The sequence below is a fragment of the Pinus tabuliformis genome, chromosome 7 (genome assembly GCF_031772625.1).
Source record: "Pinus tabuliformis cultivar Carrire ecotype Pingquan chromosome 7, CPIR1, whole genome shotgun sequence".
Taxonomy (NCBI): domain Eukaryota; kingdom Viridiplantae; phylum Streptophyta; class Pinopsida; order Pinales; family Pinaceae; genus Pinus; species Pinus tabuliformis.
This window is the reverse complement of record NC_142293.1, coordinates 819,517,756-819,545,118: the sequence shown is the minus strand read 5'-3', so window position 1 is coordinate 819,545,118 and position 27,363 is coordinate 819,517,756. Positions and strand designations below refer to the sequence as shown.

General features: G+C 38.3%; 1 protein-coding gene across 1 annotated transcript; it reads left to right on the top strand.

The window, feature by feature from the left end:
- Positions 1-552: 552 nt before the first annotated feature.
- LOC149250121 (uncharacterized) lies at positions 553-21,187 on the top strand. The gene is given in 6 exon segments (XM_089458916.1): positions 553-1,185; positions 1,477-2,902; positions 19,274-19,379; positions 19,382-19,542; positions 20,556-20,711; positions 20,845-21,187. Coding segments are annotated over 6 exon segments (1,971 nt in total). The 5' UTR covers positions 553-1,183; the 3' UTR covers positions 20,965-21,187.
- Positions 21,188-27,363: the final 6,176 nt, after the last annotated feature.

Here is a 27,363-nt window from a genome sequence, read left to right as displayed (position 1 = left end):
TTCACTTTTAGATAGTTAAAATGTTTTATAATATAAAATAAAATTACTTTATTGAATTGTTATTAGGATTACTTTGTTAAATGCTTAAAAAAATGTTATTAAAAAATAAAAAGTTTCCATTTACAAAATTCTAATAATCACTCTTTCAAGCTTCTATATTAAATTTTGAATTTTTTAAAACCTTATACCATGTTAAATTTTGAATTTTTTAAAACCTTATACCATGATGAACTATCACACCTCTTTCTCAATAAAGTTTTTTGAAAACCTTATACCACCATGAACTATACTAGAAAAATAAAATATAATTTTTACCTTGAAAATATCTCAACATGCATAATATGGGTTAGAAGCCTAAATTCAGAATTTAAAATCTTCGCGGAGTTATCTATAGCTTAGAAGAAGATTAGTTTCTAAAGTCCTTCGAAGGTATAAATGACCCTTCACCCCTTTCCCATGCCGTATGGAAAGGTGCCAAAATAAATTTGTATGGTGTTAAAAATTTAGAATATTTTATGAGTTTTAAGTTTAACACGATTCAAATTTCGAAGCTCTTAGGGTTCACAATTCTTTAGCATTGAAAGGTATTTTATTACTTCATTGTTATGCGGAAATCCTCTTATTCTGGACCAGGGACCTCCATTGCCTATCATATTCATAAACTTTAAATTAAATACAGAATAGGCGGAGGACGATCTGGTTTCAATTAACTGTTGTGGGGTGCGACTTGCGTTCCTCCACACGACTTCACTAAATTTGCACGCGAGAGGCCAAGGCGAAAGGCAACCACATATTCCTGGATTCCTTAATAAGACTTTCCTATTGGTTGCTCTTACCATTTCATGGCGAATAGGATTCTGGCGATTCTCAAATCTGAGACTGAAATCTTAAATCTTAAATCTATTGTTGTGGCTTTCACAGGCTTCGAACTCTTGTGGTAGTCACCGCCATTTCTATCAAACAATTCGGGGATTTGGAAGACTTTCGCCTGGCGGATTTTTTCTGAAGGTTTGTATTGCTTGCAGGATCTTGTACAAAAGAAAAGAAACAATTTTTGATCTTCCTTCCTTCCCCAGCAATTATGTTCTAATGGGATCTTCAGACCAAGGCCGATCAGTTACATTCAACTGAATTCAGATCAAACACCTCCGTTAACAACAAGAAGGATGATAAATATGTAACAATGTAAGTGACCACAATCCTGTTTTTTTGTTACGATTTCGGTGTCGAGAAATTTCATATTGAACAACGCCCAGCTTTTTTACAATAAAGCAATGACTCAAGGGTTCTTCATTTTATTTACCTTTTTTTCACCTGAAGGGGACATTAAGCTGGCTCCCCCTTTTTAGGAGATTTCTTCTTATCAGGGAAATATATCTTATATATCCCATTTGGATTTTCAAGGTTAAATAGTCTCTCAAGGGCACCGCAGGCTGTCAATTTGATCTCTGATGCTCACCCTATAATCTTTTGCAGGTTTTTAGCATATGAACACATTAAGAAAGTAGGACGTGGACCTATCAAGAAAGTAGGTTGTGCTTTGGCCATTCGAAAGTTGCAAGATATAGGAAGCAGCACACATGGGAGCCCATCTTCGCCCGGTGTACCTAGAATATTGTGGAACCATGTCAGATTTCATCATTCACAGAACAAGAAGTCCTACTGGAGTAGGATAGATGACAGGTATGGTTCTGTCCAGGAAAGTGCTAGAAGGGCACATTCTATCCCAATCCTTTCAGGATTCTCCAAACTCAGGTATAATCTTTGTAGGCCACATAATTCCAAAGGTTTTTCTGCGATGCCAGCAAGTGTTGGCATGACGTACCATGCTCAAGCGGCATGGAGGAGACTCTCGCTGTTATGCTGCTATGGTGGTCCCACATTTCCAGCAATTAGTAAGATTGCTCGTGCTGTGAGCTTGGCTTGTGTTAGATCACATCTCACCCCTCGAATATTGGCTGTTATTATTGGGGAGGCTTCATGGGCACATAATAGGTTGGCTGAATCACAAGAATTGTATTCTAGTGTCCCTCTGAACAGTCAAGTAATTAATAGACATGCCATTTTCACATCATCTATCTGGTCAATTGTGGAGGGCCTTATTTTGGTGATAAGGGCACTTTATTTGATGACACTATTCACACCAGCAATTGTGATGGCTCCGTTTGCATCTATGTTTGAGGGAAGGTATAGAGAAAGATGGCTGCAGCTTGTTCATGGATCTCTGGAGAAGGCAGGGGCTGCCTTCATTAAGTGGGGTCAGTGGGCAGCCACACGTCCAGATCTTTTCCCCAGAGATTTGTGTAAGGAGCTCGCAAAACTGCACACAAAGGCACCGGCACATAAATTTTCATACACACAGGAAACTATTGAAAGGGCTTTTGGTCGTAGAATTGATGAAGTTTTTGAGAACTTTGAAGAGGAGCCCGTTGCTTCTGGCAGTATTGCCCAAGTGCATAAGGCTACTCTGAAATTTCAGTATCCTGGTCAGAAGGTAAAGCCTATGATTGTTGCGGTAAAAGTCAGACACCCTGGAGTTAGTGAAGTGATTCGGAGGGATTTTGTCATAATAAATTGGGTTGCAAAGCTTTCCAGTTGTTTGCCAGCATTGAGGTGGCTGAGACTTGAAGAAAGTGTACAACAATTTGCTGTCTTTATGTTGTCTCAAGTCGATCTTTCAAGAGAAGCTGCACACTTGAACCGTTTTCTTTACAATTTTCGCAGGTGGAAAGATGTGTCTTTTCCTAAGCCCTTGTACCCACTTGTACACCCGGCAGTTTTGGTGGAGACTTATGAACAAGGCGAGAGTGTGGCACGCTATGTTGATCAGCCAGAAGCAAACCATAAGTTTAATAGATCACTTGCTCACACTGGCACGCATACTCTCCTCAAGATGCTACTGGTATGCCATCCAATCTGCCTGCTATGAATTATATCAATTCTTTGACTTACTAAATAATTGTAGACATTATTATGCATGTACCGAAGGTCTTGAATGAACTTCCCATAATTTTTTTTCTTAGATGGGCATTCAATGTCAGTGATCAAAGACTCTGTAAGAATGAGAAGAGGTGACACTATCATATCATATCCTCCTTCCCAGAAGGAGACGCTGTTGATTTTCTGGGAAGGAGTCCAGTGGCATCCATATTTTTTTCCTTTCTCTTCTGAATAAGTTCATTACTTTGGATGTAATTATGCACAGGCACGTTTTACAGGAAGAGATTGACTAGAAAAAGTCAGCTTCATGTCCAATGAACACGGATGTTATATTCTTGAGGATTCAGTCTCCCGAATCCAGCTGACAAAATTTGGTGTGAGGTTAAGTGAATGGGTATATGCATGGCTGATTGTATATGGAGGCTATAAATCTAGTGAATCGTGATTATTATGGATGAACCTGTCATGACTATATATGCCTCAATTTGGATGGTAAATTCTTAAGGCTCATTGAATCCATCATGTCAATGTCATCCTTGACTTTCACGTGTTTACATGAGGTCATTGCACTCTATCTCCATGATGAATTAATTAGATCATAGTTAGGCTAGCTGTAAGTTGTGTTGAACCAAGAGGTTTTTGATGGCAAATTAAATCGGTGGCTTGACTGCTGATGACATATCTTTTGAGTAGAGATTTCAAAAACCAAATATATCAATAAAAGAATGCTGATGACCTAACCTGAGATGCTTGTCAGAGTGAACTAGAAATGTCTTTCCAAGAAAAAAGGTATCCTTTTTCAAGAAGAATTAAAAATACATTCCACATGGTGTGTGATGTACAATTGTCAAAGTTTGTGCTACTTTCTGTATAGATATCACTGAACTGCTTATAGTTCTACCAAATAGTCATCAGAAGGATAATCCTGAACTTGACATGTCCAAATGACTTCCATTACATTTCATCGAAACACTTATTGAGTAACCAGATTAAAGCCTGTAAAAAAATTAGATTTGAAATCCACCCACCAAAAATTTTTTTTAGCTCAAAAAACATCTGTGTACCTAGAGGAGAGTAAAAGCCCCTCATGATATTCATCTTCAATGATTTCATTTTCCACAAATTGTAAACCATCTTTAGAAAGGGTATTGGCCAGATCCTTGTAGACATGCTTGAAAGATACCTCCTGAAATTGCCTTGAAATCTCCTTCAATTGCTTAGCCAATATGGATAAACCAGTACTATGGACTTGAAGCTGAACTGACATCGAATATATAGTGAGAGCTGGATCCCCTAAAATCTGAAGCCTGACACTCCCTTTGTTCAGTGCAGATTTCATAAGGAAAGTAAAGCTTTAAATTCCCCAACATTATTTGTTCCAATATATATAGTGAGAACTGGATCCCCTAAAATCTGAAGCCTGACAATCCCTTTGTTAAGTGCAGATTTCATAAGGAAAGTAAAGCGTTAAATTCCCCAACATTATTTGTTCCTTTTTCCCAGATTAGCCTTTGCAGTGAAGAAATGAGAATCTGATGGAAATAAAACAAAACCCAAACTACATGGTAGACCCTGGCTGTTGACAGGTCCGTGTTGAAAAAACTCCAAGCGTAAAACCTATCGATTAAAAGTGCTCCCACAACCTTCACTCCATGATACTTAAATTTGGCTTGTAAACTAATAATAGAGCCAATACCGGGCTAGAGATTTAAAAATATGGGATTAGTTTATCTTCAAATTTGAATGTATCATTGAATAGGTTGCTCAGGTTTCTTTCTATCTAATGCAGGAGAGCTGTCATCCTGTTTTTGCATTAATAGATTAGATTTGCAGGTTTCTGTACTAGTTGCAGCCGGCCATATTCACCTAATATCTAAACTGTGAGCATTGGTGGTCTAAAGCCTTGTAGTCTGAGGGTGTTCATGCATGTCTGGAGTGAAACAGAGTAGAAGTGGTTATCTGGCTTGAACGAAGGCATCATTCCTTCGATTAAATCTGCAACAATAGTTTAATTTATATGTTACCAAGCATCTCTGAGCTACAACCTAAGAGAGTTTCGTGGAATCCTAACATAATTGGTGCCGTTGCCGGGGAGAGGAGATTGAAGCTCAGCTTCCCTGGGAGAACGACATAGATCCAACTTTGATGATAGACAAAGTCTGGACACATTTTTTGGTTGCAATCATCTATCTGGCAACTCTACTGAAGGACGAACCTCTTGTGAACTCCACGTCACAGTTTTGGCTCAGTTTGTGAGGCATACTCGGAGAAATCCTCAGAATTCACTAGCTGACCCAGTGCCTGACCCTGAGAAGATTGTCAGGCAAAGAAAGACATCACAAAAGGAAGCATCAAGATCAGGTAAACCTAAACAATCTTATGCATCTCTGCAAGAAAGGCTCGTAACAGAGCACATACATACTGAGAATATAGCCTCTAGCACTATAAGTAAAGAAATACTCTCAGAGATTCATAAAGCTCCTTGTTCAATAAGTTCCCCTTTGGATCTCAGTCCAAAGGAACCCTCCCTTCTAGTCCATCAGTTTCCTTCGGCCCTGTCATTCATTTCTCAACTCCCTACCTTCCAAACTGCCAGTACCCTCCCATCCACCCCAGTCATGGCAGGCCCACAAGCACCCACCAAGATGGAAAGAATCATAGCTGCTAGGTATGGACCACTGGTCCTGCCTATTCCTTTGAATGCCATGCTTGCAGGAGAATATTAGAAATACATGCCTAAGTTCACTAGGACAGAGGGAGTAATATCTGAAGAACACCTTGAGTCTTTTTATAGCTATGCTGATAACCTAGATATCGGTGAAGATGATGTGTGGATGAGAGTATTTGTCCAAAGCCTTGATGGAGAGGCTAGAAAGTGGTTCAGAGAGCTGACCCCTAGGTCTATAACAGACATTGAAGCATTAGATGATGTGTTTTTAAAGCATTAGGGAGATAAGAAAGACCTGCTATACTACCATACTGAGTTTGAAACCTGAAAAGGGAAAATGGGGAGTCATTGTCTGACTTTAATAAAAGATTCAATCGTATGTATAGCAAGATACCAACTAAAGTGAAGCCTACCCCCACCTCTGCCAAACTCACCTATGCCAATGCCTTTGATTCTGATTTCTGCCTGCTATTAAGAGAGAGAAGATGTGCTTCTCTAGCTGAAATGCAAGATGCAGCCTTGGAGGTGGAATCCAATATCATGGCTGCAGAGAAACTCAAAGGACACGTTGATAGGAGGCAGGGAGGTGAGTCTTCCTCCTCTTCTTCATCTTCAGAACCCAAAATAGACAAAATGACTAAAATGATATAGTCATTGGCTGCTGAAATATCCAAACTAAAGCTTGAGCAGAGTCCTGGGAAAGCTAGGCTTCCTAATACATTTGCTCCTAGAAATCCAAATCCGTTCAGAAGAGCAAATGAACAATTGCAGATCATTCAGAGGGGCAAAGAGGCCAATGAGGAACAAAGGGTTAAGACTCCTTTCCAGAACGTAGTCATGGAGGAGGAGCAGTTTAATGAAGAGGATGAGATTCACTGCATGGAAGACAAGGGCAATACTGCCTTTTTGACATTAGCTGCCTACGAGGAGTCATTATTCAGGGACCAGACCAATCAAGAGTGGGACAGAGAAGCTGTTCTACAGACTGAAGATCAAAAAAGATATAACTTGAGGTCAAGAACGAGTAATGTCAAAGAGAATCCTGTTCAAAGGACTGCAGTCCCCTCAGAGCAGCAGTCAGCAAGCAGAAGCAACCAGCGGTTAATCCCACCATCCTCAAAGTTCCAGGCATAGAGGTAAGAGGCCTTGAAAATTCCCCTTCTTCTTTCAGTTTTCAATCAGAAATTCAGAAGCCAAGAATACCCATGCCTCTGCTTGAACCAGTGAAGAATGAGTCCCTCAAGAAATCTATCCTTGAGGATCTTGAGCCTAAAACCATCTAAGCTTCCATTGACTATGTGAATTTGCAAAATGACCAACCAACTGTTATTCTCAGCCCAGTGATAAAAAAAGGTGAAATCAGCTCCCCATCATCTTATGTTCCTTTGTTTGTTCAAGATAAAATCCCTCATAATTGCCCCCTAGGCACTGGAGCCAGCCATAATTCAATGCCCAAGGTTGACATGGATAAGCTCAGTCTTGATATTACGAAGCCTGCCCAGTTGGCCTCCACATAGCCTGAAAAGGCAGTTTGCCAGATCACAAAGGAAGAAGGCCCACAGATTTGGGACACCTTCTTTGATGGGGCTTGTTCTAAGAAAGCTACAGGAGCAGGTGAAGTCTTTGTGTCCCCCACACAAGAATACATTGATTCACCATTTATATTAATTGTTCAGGCCACAAATGACACAGCCAAGTACACAGCAGCCCTTATTATTCAGCAGGCGTACAAAAGCTTCCACGAAAAACATCCAAGGATGAGAGCATATAGAGAGGGGGTGAAATATAAACCATCTCTACCTGATAAGGTCAAATGCCCTAAACTTTTTGAGGTAGGTGATCAAATTAGCAAGTTTTTGCAAGTCTTTGATGAATTGGCTGACATGCACATTGACCAAGAGAAAGAAACCTTTCATATAAAGGTAAAAAGGGTCAATTCTCAGTGTGGTGACTGTTTTCTCCAATGGAATGCACTGAAGGAAAGGCAGGGAGATCCTTGTAAATTCGATGCTCTATGGATAGGATCATTCGTCATCGCTTAGGTCCAGTGGAACAATACTTTCATGCTGCAGAGTTTGGAAGGAGAAACAATTTTGATGGCTAAGTTAATGGGCGGTTTTTGAAGGTTTATGTTGTTTAAGGCCTTTAGGCCCCAACATTGTAAATATGTTCTTTTACAGTTTTTAGTGTAGGCTTAATTAGACTCCATGCCCAATGGAATACTAGGAAATCTTGCTGATCTTGTTTCTATATGAAAGGCAGTGGTCTACAGTTCTTGAAACCTCACAGGGAGGATTTCATCCCCAGAAGGAGCTAGTGTTAGCTCTGCTATGCAGCGCTGACTTTCTAATGTCAGAGAGAGGCCTGGTCTGTTTGGTTGTGTCCCAAAAGGGGCTTACACTGGTCACTTTTCCCTTTCTTCCCTCACCCCTCTTACCTTTAACCTTCCCCATTTCCTAAACGAACCTTCCAAATCCGACAAAATTCCCTTTTGCCTCAGCCCTAAGCGCAAAGCTAAACTAACCATAAAACCTTATCCATATGCCTCACGTGCTCGTAGCCCATCACGCTGCATCCCCACCATTGATCAGCCCCTGCCAATCCAACAGCTCACATCGCGCCCGATAAAGGTGACCCGCTCGACCACTTTCCACCATTAGATCATCTCCACTGAGATTTGACGGCCTTCACACATATCGCGCGGGCAACTAGATCGAACGATAACACACGATGAGGGCGGTTTTTCTCTCTCATCCGCTGCTACGTGTCGTTCATTGTGTGGAATCGCATTGCCCCAAGCAATTACCACTTAGCGCCCGAAAGCGGTGCGATGAAAATTGTTACCGCCCAAGTAAACCACCCTCACCTGTTAGTGCCCGTGCAGCTCCATTGCTCGATGACCGCCCGATCTGTCCACTAAAGATCCAACGGCCCTGACACACCCCGCTCCCACTTCGGCCGATAGCCTTCACCGAGCCATCTCCACCATTCATCTCCCCGATCCGACAGTCATCCCTCTCGCTCATCCCAACTGTCCACCTACCCATGCACCCTACGTCCTACGTCCATTTTGTTGCCCAAGGAAGGAGATGACCAGCTCTGCTTGACTGATAACAGTTGGATCCTCAACAACCACATTAAACAGAAAGCATGGCCGAAGGGAGGAAAGGACATAGCACGACCCTATAACAGAATTTATCAGTCATGGACTTCACTGCCGCGAGCATTCCAATCGCCTAAAGGACAGCACATCAGTTGTACAGATCGGTTTTACACAGTGAAGCAAGCAACCTCGTTCAGAGACTCCATCAGGTAGTTAAATGCAGTTGGTGGTCAATTAAGACCCCTCCATACTTAAACGACTAGGTGTCATTGTAATGTAGACCTATAAATATCTAGAAGAAAGATGTAATCAGGGTTGGCATTTGATGTAAGGTTCAACTTCTGGAGATTGTAGAGATTTTGTCACTTGCAGCGTCTCATCTTCATTTTCAGCAAATACAAGCTTCTTTTGCTGTTAACTGCTCACTGTCCATTTTCTTCTGTTCTAAGCTTGTGCTTGATACGTTGTGTTCCTGATCTCTAGATGTTTAGCACTAGATAACTGTTATCTTATCTCTGTGTTAGAATCTTGAATGCATCACTGAATAGGTTGCTCAGGTTTCTTTCTATCTAATGCAGGAGTGCTGTCATCTTGTCTTTGCATTAATAGATTAGATTTGCAGGTTTCTGTATTAGTTGCAGCCGGCCATCACATGGTCTTGTGCATCTGCTAGTGTGGTTAGTATTCTCCATATTCACCTAATATCTAAACTGTGAGCACTGGTGGTCTAAAGCCTTGTAGTCTGAGGGTGTTCATGCATGTCTGGAGTGAAAGAGACTAGAAGTGGTTATCTGGCTTGAAGCAAACCATCATTCCTTCCATTAAACCTGCAACAATAGTTTAATTTATATGTAACCAGGCATCTCCGAGCTACAACCTATGAGCGTTTCTTGGAATCCTAACAGTTATTATAAAATCTATTGAACAAATAGGGCCTAATAGGGTGGTGCAAGTTATCATGGATGATGCAACAGTTTGCAAAGCTGCAGGTTTAATTATTGAGGGGAGGTATGACCACATCTTTTGGACACCCTGCATTGTCCATAATCTGAATCTGATCTTAGAGGAGATCGAAAACAAAGTTCCATGGATAAAGGAAATCACAGGGGAAGCAAGGGAGATTGTTAAATTCTTCACCAACCACCACCAATCTCAGGCAATATTTCGAGAGTACTCCAAATTGGAGTTCTTAAAGGTTGCTGAGACAAGTTATGCCTAAATTTCTTGATGTTGCGCCGCCTTGTTGAGTTTAAGCATGCATTAGTTTCTATGGTGGTGAGTCAACTTTGGGTTGAGTGGAGACAAGCAGATTCAGAGCGGGGATATATGGTGCATAGATTGTGCCTTGACGAGGATTGGTGGAGCAAGATAGATTTCTTGCTAAAGTTCGCAACCCCTACATTTGAGCTTCTTCAGAATGATGACATTGACCAACCTTTCTTAGGAGAGTTATATGATGGCATGGATTCCATGGTTGAAAATACTATGGAAATCATTTCACAAGAGTCTCCACGACTTTTGTTTGTTGATGATCATTTTGCTGATTTAGTCAAGAAAATCATTGTTGATAGGTGGAACAATTTCAACACTCCATTGCACACTTTAGCACATGCCTTGTACCCCAAATTCTATGATGAGGAACTTATTGCTCGAAGCAATGGCAAGAGGAAGACACCCCATAAGGATAGAGAGGTGGCTAATGGGGTGAAAAAAGCCCTTATGAGAATATTTCCATCTCATCTACACAGGAAGGTAAAGGAAGAGTTTGCCAGCTTTGCTGCAGGATTAGATGATAATGCAGATATATCAACTTTGGAGAAGAGAAGCACCATGAATCCAGTTAGGTGGTGGATTTGTCATGGAGCAAATGGTGTACATTTGCAAAACCTTGCCATTTGTGTTTTTTCACAAGCGGCAAGCTCTTCATCAACATAAAGGAATTGGAGCACCTATGGTTTTATTCATTCTGTGAAGCGCAATAGGTTGGGCTCACAGAAGGCAAAGGATCTTGTTTATTTGCACTCCAACCTTCACCTTACATCTCGTAGGGGTCCAGAATACAACAATGGTCCTTCTAAAGAATGGGATGTGGATCCAAAAAGTCGTGATTTGGATCTCTCTCTTGCTGCCCTGAATATTGAGGTCCAGCTTGGAAGTGGAATTTGCCCAACATTTTCTTCAGCACCACCATCCACTGTTGAGCATGCTTCTGCTTCTGTTTTTTATGAGGATTATGATGATGAGGATTAGTCTTTTGTTTTTATCTTGCAGCCTCATAGTCTTTATTGTACTTGCAGCCTCATATATATAATAAAGGTCGATTTTGAGATTTGGATATATAATAAAGGTTGATTTTGGATATTCCGATATTGCTATTTTTATTATGTGATCATTCATGAGTAAATGTAATGTAAATTTAATCATAATGTTTAAACTTTAAATGTAATAAATTATAATGTATCATGTATGCTTTATGATTGCACATAACATTTCTTAAATGTCCTAATATATATATATCACGTTTCCCCATTTCCAAAATTTGGGGGGGTCACGTTTCCTACTTGTGCCTGTTTCGGAAACTCGTACCCGTTTCCCTGTTTCGTGCAACTTAGATGTACTCTATTTGTTGAAATATTGAATAATAATAAGAAGATTTAATCAAAGGGTTTTCCCCACATTGGGGTTTTTACCTGGCATCCGCCAAATTTGGTATCCTCTTGTCTTGGCTTGTTTTCTGCATATGTTTTTGTGTTCTATTTGCATTTACTGTCAATTCGATTACGTTAATGTGATTGCTACTGGAAATAATTGGAAATCGTCATTGGGCTGCTAAAGGAAGATTGAAGTAAATTGTGCGAAGCATATAACATACTATCATTATCTAAATTCAATAAAAATCTAATCTAATTGTAAAGCCTCCCAATTTTCCAACATTTTGGAACTAGGAGTTTGGCCATTGTTACCTCACCAACTCTCCTATGCACTTTAGGCTAGGGTAATTGGAATCCTAACCAGGGGGGTTTCCCTATGGGTTACTAAGCTTTATGTGCATGTAGTATGTAGTGGGAGCATGAGAAAGTTTAGCATCATAAACAAAATATAAAAATGAATTTAGATAGTTGGGGAGTGATGGATAAAAGGGAGACTAGTGCCTTCCATTGGTTGGACAATGGAGTCATGCAAGTAATCCTACAGAGCAGTCCTAAAGGAATATTAAGAGGTAGAAAGCAATTGCTTGATATGCACAACTGTACACCTAACTTGGGTGTTTATTCTATAAATGTGATGGTGGGGAGGTTCTTACAAAAGATCAACTACTCAAAGCAAATTGCAGAGGTGGCTCCTACCAAAGCCTATCTACAAACACATCTAATCTAGTGATATAGAATGTGTAATGTTTTCATCTTGAAGGTAAAGGATACAAAAGGGAGATAATGGGAAGGAAACCATTAGCCTAGCCCTTTCCATTATAACACATGTGCTTCTCTTTGGTCCTTGATTTGCCATTGTCATCCATACACCCTGCAAACAAATTCCCAATTGTACCACATAGAACTAAAAGCCACACATAAGAAATTAACTATACATCACTCTATTATTTAGGCAAAATATAGACAAAATACTCCAATAGCCTTGAGCTTCTTTTATTTACACCAAAAATTTCCCAGTGAATAATGGAGAGAGCAAACCTTTATATAAAATTTAGCTCAACTCTCCCTTAACGATAAAATATTATTTTCCTCATGAACCTCTTCGAGGAAAATAATAAAAATATTTACAGCTACCTAAGTGAGCAAATTAGATGAAAAGACCATAGAAAAATGTTTGAATGCAATGTTTTCGATGATTGTAGTGTCACATGTCTCCTTCTTCCATCCTTGTCTTCATACAAAGGCAAAACCTAGGTGCCATTTGTCCTCCTTATCTGAAAAAATAATAATAGAAGGCTTGGTCAAATAGGTAGGGCGAATTTTCAAAAGATGTGTTTGAATGCAAGTGTAATACTCAATGATGAAGACATTTCCCTAGAAATAACTACCCCCAAACAATAATATTATTTAGGAGGATGGAATTGCTAGAAAATGAGTGGTTTTCCATTTGTAAAGAATCATTTATGAGGGTGTTGCTTGAGAAATGTATGCCAATGCCAAGTGTAATGCTTGAGTGATCTTTCTAGAAACCCTTTGCCCAAGAATATGCTTTATGTTCACCTAGTATGAGTCTTCCCTAGAAGAATGTGCATTTTTGCAGACTTTGACCAAGTCAACTTGAAATTCTCATTCTACAAGGGTTGCCTTTGATGGTTGTGCAAATTGGTCTTCATCAAATCCATGATATCTCCTCAAAATGTGTGCATAGAGACACCTTTTGACCAAGCCAAACCATCAATAGTCATTTCACATGTGTGCAAGGTGTGAACAAGTTTATGTAGGAAGTGGATATATGCTTTTAGTGGAGTGCACCATCTAGGGATGTGTGTGTGAGTGGATGAGTTGGATGGATGAGATGGAAGGTCAAAACCTTGGGGCACATGGTATTGGTCTTCCTATTCAGCTTAAGGCATAACTATCTCCTTAAAACTCATGCTAATGGATAGAGATAAATCATGAATGAGGTTTAGCACATGTGAACAAGGCTAAATTGAGTCTAGGTGCATGAGTGGATGAGGTGGATGGATGAGTTGGAATGTTAAAACCCTAGGGCACATGGGTATTCGTCTTCCCTATTCAACTTAAGGCTCAACTAACTACTCAAACCTCATGCTAATGGACAAGGATAAAGCATGAACGAGGTTTAGCTCTCGTGAACAAGGCTAAGTTGAGACTATGGCAAATTGGCTTTATGTCATGTATTTTTGCCTCAACATATGTGCCGAAGGGAGAATACTAACTTAAATTGTGTATGCCATGGATATAAAACTAAGTTCCCTAGTGAATAATTAGGAATTAGTGTATCACTTCAATATGTGTCAAAAGGGGGAGTGCCTAATCTCATGTGTACCACATGGACTTCAAGATACAATCCTAGTGACCAGTTAAAAAGTGAAACTTTGGGAAAAAGGCCTTGCTGAAGGATTGGAACAATGAATTACTAGTAGGCTCATATTAGGTACTCAACCTAAGGTTAAGGATTTTAAATTTTAATTAAATTATCCTAAAACAGTTGGGCGCGCGTTTACATAGGAAAAAGTGGAAATATTTAAGGGTTAATATGGTTCAAAACTTAGTGAATTATAAACAAAAGGTACCATGTGCCTACGAGAAGATGGAGTGAAGTGGTATGTGGGTATAAAAGTGAATTTTACTTAGGTGAAACATTAAGATGTGTTGTGATACACAAATCACCTAGGAAAAATGGTGGAAAGTGGTGATAATGTATATGTGAAGTTGGATTTCACCTTGGCAAAAGTGATGGCATGCTTGCAATAGAGAATTTTCCTAGGTAAAACTATTACAATTATATGAATTTGAATGGAATTAGGTAGATGCATCATTGTGTTTACAAACATGCAACACTTAGTGACAATGAATAGATGTGACTAGATGACTACCATGATGAAGGCTTATGAAGAAAAAGATACACCCCTGAAGCAACCTCCACCAACATTCCAAGATTTTGAAGGCTAAAATAGTTCCCTTAATCTGCACAAGACCGTTTACCACTCGTGTCAACATAAGGGGTAACATGCCCTAGGCTGGATATGAGTACAAGCTATAGAAATCCAATTTGGTGGTGCATCCAACCCAACCAACCATTAGCCTATCTTGTGGGCATTGACAAGAGAGCCTAAAGTAGTGCAGAATGTGTACAAGGCCAAGCAAGCAATGGGTCCATCCACTAAGCCTTGCTCAACACTCGTAGAGAGAAAAAAATCATTAACAAAATAGTTGTTAACCATCTGAGGACCATCCAAGAGCCTAATATCAGAATTCGCCCTGCAAGATTAGTAGACTCCAACAAGTGGCTTAGAGCATCAATGGTGAACAAATATAGATAAGGAGCTAGGGTGCATCTTTGACAAATGGACTAATGCAACAAAATCCGTGGGGACAAAGCATTATTGATTGAGACAAAGGCAAGCATTGGTGAAGAGGGTATTAAGTGTAGCCAAACAATGCGGGCCAAAACCAAGGCAAGCCCTCATCTTTGTAATGAACCACAAACGTACCTGTTTATAAGCTTTGTCAAAGTCAATTTTGATGACAAGGGCTACTAGGTAGTCTTAGGGGTCCACTTCATAGCCTCCCATGCTGAAAACAGTGTGTCAAGGATAAATCTCCTTTAAACAAAATCCAAATTTGATCTTGGCACACCACATACCCTGCAACTGAATGGATCTGGATTCTGCAAAGCCAATGCCTTGGCCATGTTTTTACAAGTAACTATGATTAGAGATACAGGATGCCACCCCCCTTGTAGAAATTTCCTCACAACCAACAATTAATGAAACAATAAATTTGACATCTTAACAAAAGGTTTCCTGGATGTTAACCCAGTGAATTGTCAGCCCTAGGGCTGTTATTAAATACAGATAAAACAGCAGCAACAGTGGACAGTATTTCAACTCTTAACAACCCCAATCATCTACTCAATCAAAGAGAAAATATATGAAAGTGTTCCAATAAGTTTCAGCCCCCTAAGGCAATCTTATCATGCATAAAACAGATCTGAAAACTCTGTGAAAGCAGTAAAAACAGCAGCAAATCTGTTCTTATATTCCTCGATTATAACTTTGAAATTACCTAATGCAATCACCCTTAACTTATGTCAAATTAGCAAGATACATAGTGCTGGAAATTGCAAACCATGAATAAAACATATGGCTGAAGACCAAATCTGCAATTTACACAAATATTGGACAGCTGGAAACTTCATTAATATGCAAAAGATAAATTTCATGTGCATACCAGTACATCCTCTAGCTCCTCAAACCCTATCTAGGGAAAACCAAGAAAACCTTAGCTCATACCAAGGAAATCCAAGAAACATGCATCACACAAGCATTATTTGCAAAGATTAAAACCATAGAAGTATAGATCAGGAGTATAGGTATATTTTCTTTTCTTATATAGGCACCCAGAGAGATGGGTTATTCTATATTTTCTCCTAGCCTTCTTTTCTGTAAAAGAAAGGCAGGATTGCGAGAGATCAATCAATGGCAGTTTTGAGTGAGCTGTTGTAGTTTTTTTCTGAGTTAATAAGAAAAAGAGACGTGTTCTTGAGTGCTGTGTATTCTACTGTTTTCTGTTTGTATTTTCAGTTAACAATGTGTTTGTACTATGTAGCAATGTTATCGGAACCGAACTGGTGATCGAACCGGAAAGCAGTCTAAACCAGGAACCGGCCCGAACTGGACCGGAACTGGTAAAAAAAACCAGACCAAAAAACTAGTAGACCAAAAACACATAAAATATTCAAATTTTAAAGAAAAACGTATGTTCATGTGCATCCATATGAATTCAAACCATTTATACACAAATATGCAAAAGTTCTCATTTATATAGCAAATAAGAGTGCATAAACCAAAATAGCACTTAGTGCAATACATTTCTAAATAAAAAATACATCAACAAAGAAGCTCTAGATGGTCTCTAGTGTAAAAAAAATTCACGCAACAAAAATTACCAGCATATCATCAAAATCATTGCCCATATTGGGATCTTCATCATCAATATCACCCTTTAAGCATTAAAATAAGGGAAAAAGTTTCACATGTCAAATTGAGATTTTGTTTTGAGTGACGGGTACATGATAGAGGAGTTCAACAGCCAATGGCACTGACACCAAGGTACATAAAGGGTTTGGTACGCTTGATTAAATGCTCGTTCCACACCCTTGTATACGACAAAATCCAATGGATAAGTTGCAATTCCCCCAATTTTGCAATCTTGAAAATTGTTAAGGCCATTGGATTTTGAATGAGATCTAAAATTCTACTTTCTCCATATGAAATCCAATGAAGTCATATTAACTCTCAAACATCCTGAGCCAATTAATGGTAATGTTAAAGTGACATTTTCCTTTATCTTTCATTTTCATCATTTTGTTGAAAATGTAGCGAGCAAGGTCTTTTGGCTTGTGCTTTAGCTAGTGAAGACCTCAAACTGTCCTCATGAGTTAGACTTCAGTTACGGTGAGTTTATTTCCAGTTTATGAGAATAATCATGAAAAGTTCATGTGTAGTATTGGAGGTCCAGTTAAGTGGAAGTCTTCATCAATTTGACTATACGATCGAGTGGCAGTGACAAGTTCAGATAGAGTGAGTTGGGACTTTAGTTATTGAGTGCAAGAAGGACGAGTTATGACTCCACTGATGATTGGAGAGAGAACCAGTTCGACTTAGTTAACTTGTCAATCACAACTCGAGTTCTAGGTTTGTACTTGCCTATTTAGCATGATTCGAATCTATAAAGGAAGGACAAAGGCACAAGTAATTTCAATTTTTTGTGCACAAGGTTGTGAGACAAAGCAAGCTCATGAGATTGTGAGAGAGAGAGCCTTGATTGTGGAGCACATGAATTGTGTCCTAAAGAATAGGAGCACATGTGCGCTAGAATTTAGGAGAATTGGTTGTGCATAGGTTGTATGGAGCTGGGTTCCTAACAACTTGGAGCTCAAGTGTACTAAGAAATAGGAGAATAACACGAGGAATAAGGAGGCCAAGTGTGCAAGGAAGGATGAGCAAAATTGAAGCAAGACAGCAGGATTTGCTGAACAATTCAAGGAGGCAACAGAGGGTCAATTGTGTGTAGGAACCAAGATCAAGTTGTGATCAAGGAAGGCCAAGATCAATTGTATTAGCTGAGATTTGTGTGAGAAGCAAAACACTTTCTCAAGAGAGACAGATTGCTTTGTAATAGATTCAATTGCTCCAAGAACAATCAATAAAATAGCCACATCAAGCAAGCAGGTTTTCCCTGTTGGGTTTCCTGAGAAAAGTGTGTCAATTTGTGTGATGTGTTTTTATCTCTGTGTTTTTATTCTGCTGCATATGAATTATTAAGAAACTCTGTATCTTGGTGAAAGTTAATTAGTTTCAGTTATTCATCCAAGTAGTTGTAGAGTTTTATGGAAATTTAACACCTTTTACTTAAATTTAAGTAAAAGAATGAAAATGAAAGATAAATGAGAAAGTTATTTTAGCATTACCATTAATTGCATAGCAATAGTAAGGTCATAGGCTTGAATATTAGGTTGTCCCACTAAAAAATTCTTGTTTTTTTTAAACTGCGTTTGGAACATCCTTGGTCACATTTTACGGAACTGGCTGGTTTGGTACAACACCAACCAGTTTGGTGAAAAAAGGCTAGTTTGGTACCGAAACGGCCAGTTCCACCGGTTTCGGTCTGGTTCCAATAACACTGGTTTGTAGATCTGGCATATTAACCAGCAATTCTGTGACTTTTATATTTTATTGCTTTCTAGGGTTTTAGGTTGCAGAGCTGCTTACCATGAATTGAAAATTTAACAGCCCATTCATTTTTCTTATGTGCTGATGTAGTGGCGTGCCTTGACCAATAAAATCAGTCTTGCACTTGCACTTCTAGCATGACATAATCTGTGTTGTTAAATTCACTTTCAGGGCATTAAAGAGAGGGAACACTGGCACATTTATCTCCAAATTGCAAGAACTGAAAGTATAGAACATGCTAGAATTTAGTTGGTCAATCTAAAAGTATGTAAGCTGGGTGTAAACTGACAGGAATACAAGTTGATGCATGTAAGTGAACGGGTAAACAGTGCCCCTACCAATAAGCTGAGATTATTGTGACTCACTACTAATAAGCTGAGATTACTTAGACACTGGAAGTTTCGGTTTCCCTGCTCAAAATAATACTTGTATCTTCTTAGTTTGAAAAACAGGAAAAACATGTATGCTTTTGCTTCGCCATATTGGAACCCACTTTTCAGTTTATTTGGCAAACTCAAATCACATAACTGCATCTATTGTAACGAGAATGTTTATTGAGACATAGTTTTGATGAAGCTGTAGGTGCCAGTTAACGAGTGAGCTGCCCACATAACAGGTCTCCGGCTCATCATTGATTACTGGCTGAAGTAAAATTCTTCTGATTTACTAGTTTCAATACTAGAGAAATGTAAATCATGCTACCTTGTTGGTTAGCTTGCTGAATGAAATTAATACATTTTCTCAGTTTCAACACTATCTAAACAATGTTGTCTTTTATATTTACAAATTGAGTAAAATAGGATGGGAGATATTGGAGTGTCATGTGTAGGGCATATGCAAGATTTTTCAGTCAAGTTATATATTCCTACATTTCTTGTAGCAGAAGAGGCTTAGAAAAATCAATCACCTGTATAGGAAAACGTGGACATTTTTTATTATTGCATCCAAAATTCTAGATATGGATGAGTCTTATGTTTCTATGCTAAGTCATTTATGTTTACAAAGCCAGATATGCAACTTGACTGTAAATTATTAACGTAGTTTTTCATGTAAACTGAAGAATCAATGGAACGGTCTTGTTGAACATGTCAAAGGAAAATATTTGAAGTAATTGTACTGTCATTCTTATATATATTTTGCGTTTTTTTAGGTGGATAATTTCATCCATGCAGATATGCATCCTGGAAATATTCTGGTTCGAATGGGACAAAGTAATCCTTCAAGCAAGCGGATTTTTCGATCGAAACCTCATGTAGTTTCCTTGATGTGGGCATGACAGCAGAACTTTCCAGGAATGATCGGCTGAATATTTTGGAGTTCTTTAAATCTGTTGCACGGAGGGATGGCCGGACAGCTGCAGAGTGTACACTGAAATTTTCAAGATACCAGAGCTGTCCAGATCCAAATGCCTTCATACAGGTAGATTTTGCCTCCTTTAATATCTGGTACTTATTGCTTTCTGTCACAAAGTTGACATATTGGATGCCAGGGTAACTACTTTCTTCCATGGAGATTTGTTACTTTAATTAGAATCCTAAATTACACTATTGATTTTTTTCTTTTTTTGGTTAAATCTTGTTTGCCTTCCATTTTTTGTACCCTCTTTTTAACCTTTTTGGTCAGGTATTTGGTACACTAAATAATAAATCCTCCCGTAGCATTTTCAAAGCTTTCTTTAGTCGTAATTATCCTGAAACTACGTCTCCATTTGAGCTTATTTAATGCATTGTGAAATATATAATTTGGCCCTTGAGTGACCTCTTTAATTTTACAATATTGTGCACTCTGGCTTGAAACTAAATAATAAAATAAAAAAATTAAAATATATTTTCTATGGCTTCAAAATTCTTACATTAATTTGCTGCATTTAGAGCAGGTATTTTATATTTGCAGATATACCAAAATTTTGGTCTATATGCAACCATTGGCTAGCCTAACAGTTGAGTATTTAGTACTTCCATATAGAGGCTTAGGTATAATCATCCTTTGGTTCAGGTGTTTTAACTTGTGCCAGTAGTTGATAATGTCACATGCTAACCTTTGTTATTGTTTACACATGTTGTAACTCATTAGGTACATAATTTTGTGGGCGTTTACATAATTTTGCAGAATACCGCTTTAATGCAGGCATGCAGAAATATATAGTACTAGTTTAAGTTGGTGATTTTCTTATAGTTCAGCTTCTAGAGTTTGAGTATGTACAAAACTACTGCAGGGAAGTCCTGATTAAAACTGGTTATTCTTCTTCACTTTTGGTCACAAAAGCATCTTAACTTACCATAAATTCCCTCATTGCTTCATTAGGGATGCAGGATATCAATGGATGTTTATATTACGTCTGGTTGTTCTTGTGCATTTTAGCAATATATTTTTTTATTTTGTTTGGCAAGTGAGGTGATTTGTCGTTTACACTGACTTGGCTCTTATATTAGGAAGTTGAGTCTTCATTCAAATTTTGGGGTTCAGCCGAAGGTGATGTAGTACATCCATCAGAGTGTATGCAAGAGTTGCTTGAACATGTGAGACGCCACAAAGTGAACATTGATGGGAATGTCTGCACTGTAATGGTGACAACATTGGTTCTTGAGGTATGTGATACATGTCAAAAAATGATAACAAACAGAATGTCAGCAGCATGACTAAAAGGATGTTTGGATGGGCTCCTGAAAGGGATTTGTATTGCTTGCAAATATACTGAGAATTTAATTTGGGTTTTTGCAGGGCTGGCAGCGCAAGTTGGACCCTGATTTTAATGTTATGAACACCTTGCATACTGTTCTAAATAGATATGATTGGGCCAAATCTCTTTCTTATACAATTGAAGGACTCATGGCCCCATAATTTTCATAAGAGCATGTTGGTCATGCTCTGTCAAAACATTTTGACTTTTCTTGACCCTTTATTTTTTATTTTTTACAACTACTGTTTGAGCATCTAAAAGATATGAAATGGACAGATTCTGTCACCATAAATGTCATGGAGGCGTGTGTTGTTCAAATTTCAAACCGGGATATATTTTTTATAATTCATTCACAATTTTCCCAAATTTAGGATATTTGTCATATCTTGGCGTTGTCAAAGAATTGTGTAGTAGCTTCCATCCTTAAGCAAAATGGAAGCACACGATGGAAAGCAGGCAGAGCAAGTGTTCAAGGTTTTGGTGTAATTGCATATGGTTTTGAGAAACATTCGAGGATACTACTAAAGGCGCTTCATACAAAATTTTAAGGTCTCTACCATGTCTATGTATTATGGAATATCAGCGTATAGTTTTCTGCAGATAATATTCTTTGAAAATAGGATTCTTGGTTGTTTTGCATGAACTTCATAGATGGTATTGAGCAACATTGGAGAGTATTACTGAAAGGTTTGTTCAAAATTTCAAGGTCGCCATTATGTCTGTATTATGGAAGTCTGGAGACTATTTTTAGTTTTGCATTCTTGTTAGTTTCGCATGATTTATGGATTTGTTTTTCATAGTTATTGCATGAACTTCCTATCTCAAAAAATCTTTCCCTGCAATATCTTGGAAAAGCTCCTGCAAGTAGAACTTCCTAATTCACAAAATATCTCCCCACAATGTTCTGGAGAAGCTTCTGCAAATAGAAAAGTTTTGCAACCTGAGAGGGTGCCAAGGTCAAGTTTGCTAGAAAAGGCTTCTCTTTAATGATTGCATGCTCCTTTAAGAGTAGCGAAATAGAAGTACTGGAATTTTACTTGCACTGAATTAGCTTGTAAAGACTGGCCGAAGGTTCATGTACAATTCCTCATCGCATCAGACATTTTAACTCCAAATTTCGTCTACACTGTAGCTAAAATTTACGAGGGAGAAGTAGTTGCTGATATAAAGTTTCAAGCTGCCTAACATTTATCGTTGAGAAGATTTAACCATTTTCCTCCAAATATTGGATGAATGAGTTTGATCATAGGCAGCAGCAATCTAAGATGCGGGCATCTTAACAGTAATCGCTACTCTATATTTCTCTTAAGTCCATTCTTATTTGTTATGAACGCATATGTGCGGACGTGACACTCGGTATTGGAGCCAAGGCATAGGTGCAGACATGACAGTATTGGGCCCAAAAGCTTTGCATCGAGTGGTAGTAAATTGCAACGCAGTCATATAAATCACTTGTCACGGCACTGGTAGAATTGTTAGTATTTTTTAATTTAAAATCTGGACTAAGCATTGCCGATGGATTCAAAAGTATCCTAATATTACACTTCAAAATTTTAAGCAACCCTAACCTTCCCTTAAAGAAAAATTTGAAGAAACCATGATATTTTGGTTACTGCAGAAAGTTTCTCAAATATCTATGAACCTCAATATTAAATACTAAATAATTTACAAAGAATACTATAAATAATTTATAAAGGAATACTACTTTGAAATATTCATGAAAACGTGCTATTTTTGAAAACAACATAAAAATTTAAGGGAATGTTCTTTTCGTTTGTCAACAAACATATTATCGTTGGAATATGACATTTGGGCTTAGGTGTTGTGGTTTTGGGCACAAATCTTAACTAATCGTAATTGGAATTGTATTCATTAAACTGGATTTGGATTTGGAATTGGAATATATAATGAAAAAATATTTTTAAGATTTCAAACCATTAGTCCAAATTATTAGAGACATGATGTGCGAAGTTTGTTCATCTATATACTTTGTAAGGGTGAATATATCAAAGTGGCACTGGGTGCAATATGTATGAATAGCATAATACTTAATCAATGAGGCTCTAAATGACCTCCAGAGTCTAAAAACCATGACAGAAGGCTACAAGCTATTAGGTCACTAGCTTATTACAAGTATAGATCATTGATAAACATGATCACTCATCGAACTCATGACCACTACTAGACATAATATCATCACCAGTTGCTACATAAACATCATCTAGCTCAAAATTTGAGGACTCAGATTTTTGAGGTACATCTGCAACCTTAGTAGTAGTAGTAGCAGTGCTAGGCCTAACAGAAGCACTAGTTGGATTAAAAGTTGCATGGCTAGTGCTTGCATGTGCCATGCTTGATGGTTCACTTCCTTTAGCTCCTTGTTAGATTACTAGATTTGCGTTGTGATCAACCCCCCAACTCCATGGCATCAATATTAAAATCAACCTTGAATTTAGCTGGTTGAGTCTCCATCCATTTCGAGGTTGGATCAATATCTTTCAACACAATGGGATCCATATTAGGTCATTTGTTCAACAATTGGTTGCATTGCATGAAGAAGGTATCATTTAACTATTCTTGTTCCAAATGGTTTCTCTTCTTTGTGTGAATTTGTTAAAAAACAAGCCAATTGTATTCACACCTAGAAGCATTGTAAATTTAACTGAGGACTCTAATTGCAAACTTTTGTAATCGAGGACATTCGCTGCCAAATGACTCCCACCAATGTGCTACAAAGGCAAAAACTAAAGTTAGTTCATGAACTTTAAAAGAAATAGAATTGCTTACTTGGTTGATACACAACTCTTGCCATCTTTGGCATATTTTTTTGAAAGGTATCTGTGGCCCATTGTAAATTTAACTAAGGACTCTAATTGCAAACTTTTGTAATTGAGGACATTAGCTGCCAAATGACTCCCACCAATGCGCTACAAAGGCAAAAACTAAAGTTAGTTAATGAACTTTAAAAGAAATGGAATTGCTTACTTGGTTGATACACACCTCTTGCCATCTTTGGCATATTTTTTCCAAAGGTATCCGTGGCCCTAATGAAGGCACTAATATGTCATTGTATTTCAAGTTGCTCAAACTCATCAAAGACCATGCGCTCCAAGCACTTGTACAACCCATATTTGATCTTTGCACTCTGATATTCTTTTAAGTGAGTTTTAAAATGATACTTAGGGGTTTAGGAATTCCCTGGTTGCATCTATAAGATGATGGAATTGTTTTTTCCATTTGTTATCAATGATCTTTCAAATAGGCCCATATTTTCAAACTTTATCATTGTAGGTTGCTCGTATCTACTCCTTCACTTAATCCATAGCCACATAGATGTAGCCCGTGAGAAATTTTTCCCAATCCACTATCACAACATATTAATAAAGGGCTTGCCAACTTTCACAAGCTCTGATGTTTGTTTTTTTTACTTCCAAAAATTATTGTCCAAATTTTTCTTCTTGGTGTCTTTTCCATTTTGTTTACAAGCCCATCGAGATGCATTTCAATCATGATTGGAAAACATTTTTTGCAAGTTTTGTTGCTGAGAAGTGAGAGATTGCAACATGAAGTGAATTGCAAATATTGTGATGGTAGGCATAACAAGCTCCTTGCCCCCAATGTTTTTCTTTAGAGGGCTCAATACCCATGAGTGCTTGTAAATGTATTTAGTCATACACTTGGCATGCTCCAATGTTCTTTACCAAATCCACTTTGCCTATGTTCTCAAGCATGAGGTCTATGTAATGTGTAGCACACGGGGTCCAAAATGTGGTCCTATATTTGGACTCTAGCATCTTTCTAGCAAGAACATAGTTTGAGACATTATTTGTGATGACTTGCGCAATATTCTACTCCCCCACTATCTTAATGATCTCATCCAAAAAACTCAAATAACAAGGTTGTGTCTTTCACCCTATCAAATGTATCGAGTTCAAGAACATGGTTTCTTGAGGGCAAGAAACACAAAAATTTATGATAATATGGTTCTTTCTATTAGTCCATTCTTATGACACTATGGAACAATATATTTTGGTTTATGACTTCAAACTCCAAATATTCATCAATGGAAAAAACCTCTCTTTGCAAGAGAGATTCTCTCAAACCATACATACTAAGGTATTTGAAGCAGTTTCCTACAACTATAGTTCCACATAGCTTGGTGATAAGGAGAGTGCGCAACATTAAATGAGATATCTACGTCATACCACCATTTGGAATTTTATTAAAAATAAACTTTTTTGCATTGCTTTTACCAATGGGTATCTAAGGTGGGTTGAGTTAGACTTGGTTGGGAGGAAGTGGCACAAGTAGACACAAACACAAAAGAGGGGGAAGGTGTGAAATAACTCTTAATGTTCATCCTTTTTTTACCTTTAGCTTGACTACGAGGCCCAAGAGGGGGGTAGGAACATAATGGAAGGAATCATGAACATTGGTGGAAGGGATAGATGAGTAGTCTAGAGGATCAAAATAATCACACGACTTGCTCTCATAGCGTTTGTAAGTTGCTGATTCTTTGCAATTTTTGCTTCTATTGCAATTTCAACTTCTCAAGCTTTTCATTGTATTCTACCCTAATAGGCCCTATCACTATATTTGGTGCTTCACATGGGCTTACTTGGCATCTTATACTAGCTAAGTTTTCTTTCAACCTATAAATACCCCCACCCCCATTAGGTGCTTGCAATATTAGCACAACATTTTGTCATCAACATTACAATGAATCCATGCATCATATTTGGCTCTTGGTGGATGATTGACTTTCAAATTTCAAGGTAAATAAATATGAAAATTGGAAAAAAATGCAACTAGGTGCAATGCAAAACTTATGATAGATTGAAAACAAAAATGGGGGTTGGTTTAGCCTAAAAAGAGGGGTTGACTTTTACTTGAAAATTGAAACATGGGAAAAAATTAAAAATAGGGACAACAATGAAATCTGCAATGCTTTTGGAGAGGATACTATCCTTGGAATGAAAATCAGTTGCCAAAGCCTCCTCCCAAAGACGCCAACTCCAATGGACAACTCTAAAGCAACGTTGATATGAGAAATAACCTAAAAAATTGCTATTGTTAGATTGCTGTTGTGAAACCTAGGGTTGTTGTAAAAATCTCCAAGCTCACAAATGCTCACAAAAAACCCAAAGTGAGAGGTGTGAGGCAAATTAGAGGGGGAGGGCTAGTTTTATGACTATTTTTGGAGGGAAATAGCCATTCGTTTCCTCCAAAATTGCTTGAGAAAATTGTCGTGGGTCCCTTCTAGTTCTACGTGGGTTGAGGAGATAACTGGGCCAATTAGCATGATAATCACTTGCTAGGGATGGTTTGGTGCCTAACCTATACAAACTGGCCCTCTGGTATGATTCTTTGAATGGTTTGTTACAAAGCCTGATCTGCCCAACCAGTTTGATTGGTTTCTGGTTCAGTCAATTAGTTTTTAAAACACAAATTTTAGGGTATTCATTTTGTCAAATTTACTTTGAACTTACACATCCTCATGTTCATTTTTATTTATCTATGTAATTAACTTACACATTTTTGGGACACTGTGATCCTAGGCTTAAATGTTGCAATTATAGGGTATTTATTTTGTCAAAGCTACTTGGGACTCACATAGCTTCATTTGTCCAAATTGTAACAAGAGATGCATAATTTTTCAATAAGTTTGAGAACATGGTCGTCAACACATTGGTGTTATTGCTAGATCAAAACTCAATAAACATATGCTATTTGCATGTTGTTATAATGAACACAATTTTTTTTCTTCGTGTTATCTAGTAGTAAGTATTTTACTTAGCCCATTGATTTGGTTGTGAATTGTGACAAGTAATGGAGTGTTTATTATATGAAAAATTTAGTTTACCGCCCTGTCATCTTTAGGACAGTTGTCTACCCATGTCCTAAAACAAAAAGCTCCAAATTGACATCAATAGCAGGTTTTACCATTCAATTGTTCTATTTTATTTTTAAAGGTTACTTTCCTAGTCATTTTAAATCTTGGGTTTTAATCTCCCCGATGGGGGTGAGAAACGAAGAGGAGGATGTTCCCGAGGGAATGCGTGGGAGCCTATAGTAAGAACATGGCTATAGGATGGTGGGCTGGCCTCACGACCCTCCCATATTACCTTGAGAACAAGAGATAGTATATACCGGCGTGGGAAACCTCAAGTCACATTGGGCCTTGCGGAGGGTGGTGAGCGCATTAATGTTATGAAAGGTAGTGGGGGTGTTCGATGGTCATTCTGCAACAAAGAGTTTTGATGACCATGTGTGGAGCGCTGGGAGAAGAGGAGGGTGTTGCAGAGGTATTCCGGGTTGACATTTTCATAGAAGGTTTTGCCTTTGCTGGTGGGCGTGGGTAGTTGTCAATTACTGAATTTGGATTTGAAAGAGCAAATCTGCAAGGAATGTGGTGTATGTGCGTCTAACGGGGGTGGTTTTTTGTGGATTTTGGTTTGTTTGGTGTAGTTTAAGTCTGGGCTAGTTGTGAATTTGCCTTTGGTGGAGCGAGATTATTGAAGTGTGCCTCCCTAGCCAGTTCACAAGGCCCTGGGCTTCGA